The sequence below is a fragment of the Gracilinanus agilis genome, chromosome 1 (genome assembly GCF_016433145.1).
Source record: "Gracilinanus agilis isolate LMUSP501 chromosome 1, AgileGrace, whole genome shotgun sequence".
Taxonomy (NCBI): Eukaryota; Metazoa; Chordata; class Mammalia; order Didelphimorphia; family Didelphidae; genus Gracilinanus; species Gracilinanus agilis.
In genome coordinates this window covers 143,502,664-143,507,117 of record NC_058130.1, presented here as the reverse complement: position 1 = coordinate 143,507,117, position 4,454 = coordinate 143,502,664, and the positions used below count along the sequence as shown (strand labels likewise).

At 53.3% G+C, this 4,454-nt stretch overlaps 1 protein-coding gene across 1 annotated transcript; it reads right to left on the bottom strand.

Moving 5' to 3' along the window:
* LOC123248873 (serine protease 33-like) lies at window positions 1–4,046 on the bottom strand. Its single transcript, XM_044677769.1, has 5 exons — window positions 3,995–4,046; window positions 2,527–2,689; window positions 1,311–1,582; window positions 815–984; window positions 1–237 (listed from the first exon to the last, which is right to left on the bottom strand). Exons 1-5 carry the CDS (start codon window positions 4,044–4,046, stop codon window positions 1–3), a joined length of 894 nt encoding a protein of 297 aa, XP_044533704.1.
* Window positions 4,047–4,454: the final 408 nt, after the last annotated feature.

Here is a 4,454-nt window from a genome sequence, read left to right as displayed (position 1 = left end):
TCAGAAGCCAGGAAGGAATAATGGCAAGAGCTGGTGGGATCTGGGATGACTGGGCTCTTGGGGGTTGACAAGTGGGGCCTGGGTGCCTAAATGAGCCTGGATCCAGGGCCAGTAGTGGGCCACACTGGTGTAGACACCTGGACGGTTGGGCAGAGCACATCCCTTGCCCCAACTCACCACACCTTCAAGGACCCATCGACCAGACTGGATACATACCAGGGGGCCTCCAGAGTCTCCCTGAGGGAAGATGACAGCTCAGTTCTGGAGTTCTCCATCCCAAATGCCCTTCTCAGAATATAAATTATTACTGTCCCAGCTCCCAGCCCTCAAAGGTCAGCCCAATAATTGTATCATCTTTCTTCCCTTCTTGGCTTGCTAGCCCTTTCTTCCATTTTGGAACCCACATGTCAGGTCTTAGGGCTGCTACAGCTGAGATTCCCACTGCATCCTGTCCACTTATGTGTAGGGCATGGAAAGGGTCAGACTACCGGAGCCATGGCTTCTTTCCCAAGTCAGTCAGTCAGTCTTGCTGAAGAAGGCTCAGATAAACCTTTGAATGATTCCCAACATTCTCTGACTCAGGTCTGGAGGTCCTCCTAATCTCCTAGGGTCATTCAGCCCCTGGCCATGGCTACACCAGCCATACCTTTTCTAGTGCTCTAGTCAGTGAAGGCACCCTGGCAGGGGCCCTCAACAGTTTCTGGGGCACCCAGCTCACATCCCCACTTTGAGGCCGGGAAGGGACGTGTCCCATTTCCATGGGATGGTACAGCTTGGAGAGGGTAATCCTAGGGCCCAGGGGGTGGGGCCTCACCTGGCAGGCATCTCTGCTGCCCCTGGCATAGCCTGCACACAGGGTACCAGGCAAGACAATAGGCTCCGTGAGGGGGATGTCAGAGTCCACGTGGTAGAGCCGGTCACAGGCCCATCTGTCTATCAGCGGGACCTGGACACCCTGCAGGGGCCTGGAGCCAGGCAGTGGCACTGCGGGAACAGGACAGGACAGGGATGGGGCGGCCCTGGGGCATGGAGAGGAATAGCAGATTCTCAGAAATACTTCCCTAGTAACGGTTGGGGAAGGAGAGAGAGCAACAAATCAATCAGAGGAGATAGGGGTATACTGGGATCCCCAGCTGGTGGGAAAAGGCCTGATGGAGAATGAGGAGGCGGCCCCATCCTGGGCTCATTGGCAAGGAGATAGGTAGGGATCCCCCCCCTCCTCCCTGCCCCTCCTTTGGGCTAAGTGGGTGGGGAGGGATGCTGAGTTCTCTGCAAGGAGAGGATTCTTCTGGCCCTCCTACTCGGCTCACCTCCTGGCCGGAGGCTGCCCCAGCCAGTGACCCAGCACCGGGTTCCCGGGGGTGGGAGGGCTCCAGGTGCAGGGAGGCAGACCGGCCGGACACGTGCACTGAATGACACTGGGCGGCGGAGCTGGACCAGCGCGATGTCGCCTTGGGCCCCTTCTTCCGTGAAGTTCGCGTTGAGCACTACCCGCAGCAGTTGCGAGGAGAGGGCTTGGGGCGAAGGCCGGGCCAGGCGGAACTCCCCTAGTCGGATGCGGTAGTCTGACAGCCTAACGGGTCTGGGGGGAGAGAGAGCCAGAGAGAGAGGCTGGGGAGGAGCCGGACGAGGAGGATTACCAGAGCTGGGGAGAGGAGACACGGCCCCTAGGGATGCCCAGTAACTCCTTCCAACCACCCGCTTGTTCAGGTTCTCCCTGAGGTCTGGGCTTGGTCCGCAGTTCTGCTCAATCTGTCCGCGTCCCCGCCCTCTCGTGGCGCCCCCGACCCCGCCCCCTCCTCCCCCAGTCTCCACGTAGTGCAGGGCACCAGCCGCTGCCATCTTTCTGCTGGCAGCTCCTTGCCCCGCGGTCTTCACACTTCAGCCTGGCAGAGGTGTCAGATGTCCCACTTCTGGAGAGGTCCGAGCGAAAGCGTTTTTATCCTCCAGAGGGTTTACTGCTGGAAGGATCTCAGAGGTTATGTCGCCCAACCTCCCATTTTACAGATGAGATTCAGAGCAGCAAATCGAGTTATCCAAGAGCAGCCAGGCCCCAAGTAGAGCTGAATTTGAACTTGGGTGTTCTGCCTCCAAAATCAGTGTTCTGAACACCCTGCAACCAGGCCAATTGATCCTACTCTGCAACTGCTTTCCTCGTGGGATCCAGGCATCCTCCCTTCCCTTCTCTGAAGACCCCCTTTTTCGGCTTCTTTTTTAAGGCTTTCAAGTTCTTACAGTCCCAGACTTAGGTGCTCTGATCTTCCCATCCCCTAGTCCAGAATGGGAGAAGACCCTTTCCCCTCCCAGATCCAGGCTTCAGGATTCCTAGGGACCCCATTTCTTTCCAGCCACCTAGACATCCATTTTTGCCCACCCGCATGGGCACCCCCATCCCCCAATCTCCCAGGCATCAGGTTCTTTTGCTCTCAGACCCAGGCATCCATTTCCTTCCAGTCTCTGTCCTACTTAGATCTTTGGTTCTTTCCCCAAACTCAAGAGCCCTAGGGGATTATTTAGTCTTCTAACCTTGGGAAGCAGTGAGCTGCTGTCAGCACCCACTGTCGAGAGATGAGTGAGGCCCCGCACACGTGGGACCGACGGTATTGCAAGCTGGCTTGCCATGGCCATTCCCCCTCCCGGGCATCCCTCCCGCCCACGATGCGGTCAGACATCCGTGGCTGCCCACAGCCTGGGGAAACATGGGCAGACCTGGTGAAACAGGGCACCAAGGTCTTGTGAAGGGGGTAAGGAGAACCAGGAAGATGGGAAACTTCTGGTTCTGGGAATGGGGTGATGACAGGCTGAGAGGAGGCAAGATGCCTGAATTCTGTCTGTGAAGGGCAGGGTAGACAGGCTGGGAGACAGGTCACCCTAGTGCCAAGTGGGTAGACACCCTGGGGAGGGGTTGTACCTGGAGACATCTGTGTCTCTGCAGCTCCTGGAGAAGGAATAATAATTATAGCTGACTTTTATGTGGCTCAGTAGAAGGTGCTTTAAATAAGTCATTTCATTTGAACCTCATAAAACTTTGGGAAGGAGGCAGATATTATTCCCCTCATTTTACAAGATGTGAAAATGCAGGTTAAGAGAAGGCATGTTGTTTAATGGAGTGACCACTGGATTTGGTGTCAGCAGACCCAGTCATGAATCCTAGCTCGGTTACTTACTCTGTGGGTAATCTTGGGCAAATTTTTTTCACCCCTAGGCCTCAGTTTCCTCCTTTGTAAAATGAGGGTGTTGGACCATGATCTATGAGTTTCTTTCTAGCTGAGTCCTTAATTGTCCCAAATAGGGAATTTGTCTAAGTTTATCCAGTTATTAAGTATCAGAGCCAGAATTCAAACTGAGGTTGCTATCACACCACAGATGCTCCACAGAGAAAATAAAGAGATGAGGCTGGATACTGGTTCTGGGTGTTTAAATATTACTGGGGATGGGAGATAAAGTAAGTTAGGACTTAGAACAATAGGAATCTGATAACTCAGCTTGGAGAGCATAAGGGGAGTGGTAATGTTAATTTTCTTGTATCCTGTAGAGTTGGAGCAGAAAGGGGGAATTCAAGTCTAGAATGGGTGGGGGTGAATGTGAATAATAGAGAAATGCATGGTACTACATGGGATGCAACGTGTATCTGCAGATGTTTGGGGCCTGGGCCTCGATAATCAGGCTGGTAAATGAGAAAGTAGAAAAGAAAATATCTGTCTTCTAGCCTAGGGAGCCAGGGCCTTCTGATATGTTTGGGTTGCAAGGGAGCCTCTAGAGAAGAGGATCTCAGAAGGGAAACCTCCTCTATCCTTTAGGGATGCAGAGGTGTCAGAATGGTGGGGAAGAATAAGCTAGAGATGAAGGAAATTGAAGGGGAAGAGGCAGAATAGGAATTCTGGGAGGGGAGAGAAATAGCTCAGTAAGGTAAGAATTAGTGTTCCTCAGTATTTGTTCTCTTTCCCACCTGTAATCACTGCCTCTACTGTCTGCTCCAAATCTCCTCACTTACCCAGTAATAGCAGTAGCAGCAGAGGGCCTTGGAGGCATGAATACTCCCTCATTCTTTCTCACTGGGTCCTGAGGGAAAGGGACAGAGCTGAGAAGATAGGAAGGACAACTCTAAAGAGGTGTGGAGAAGGTTGAGTGAACTCAGAAGTCTTGTCCCCCACCCCTTGGTCAGCAACCCCCATTCCTTTTCACCTTGTGTCTTTGAGGGTCCCAGCTCTGCACCCTATTTGCTATTGTCTCCTAGAACCCAGGGTTCTGGATTCTTCAGTCCTTACAGCTTTTCTGGGACCCAGGAATGCAGCATCCCTCCCTTCTCTTGGTCTGTGTTCTTCTCAGTGACTTTATGGAAGACATTGAAAGGGGTGGTACTGGTTGGGGGAGAATTTAAAGTGCTCCAGAGGGGAGGAGGCTGGGGAAGATGGGAGCAATTAAAGGGGATGGGACATGCTCGGAGTGGTATC

Excerpts from the sequence above, each read along its gene's own strand:
- LOC123248873 (XM_044677769.1), bottom strand. The coding sequence starts at position 4,046 with ATGAGGGAGTATTCATGCCTCCAAGGCCCTCTGCTGCTACTGCTATTA. Across the intron at positions 2,690-3,994 it reads GCTGCTACTGCTATTACTGG|GCTGTGGGCAGCCACGGATG; the intron begins GTAAGTGAGGAG and ends ATGTTTCCCCAG. Across the intron at positions 238-814 it reads GCAGCAGAGATGCCTGCCAG|GGAGACTCTGGAGGCCCCCT; the intron begins GTGAGGCCCCAC and ends ATCTTCCCTCAG.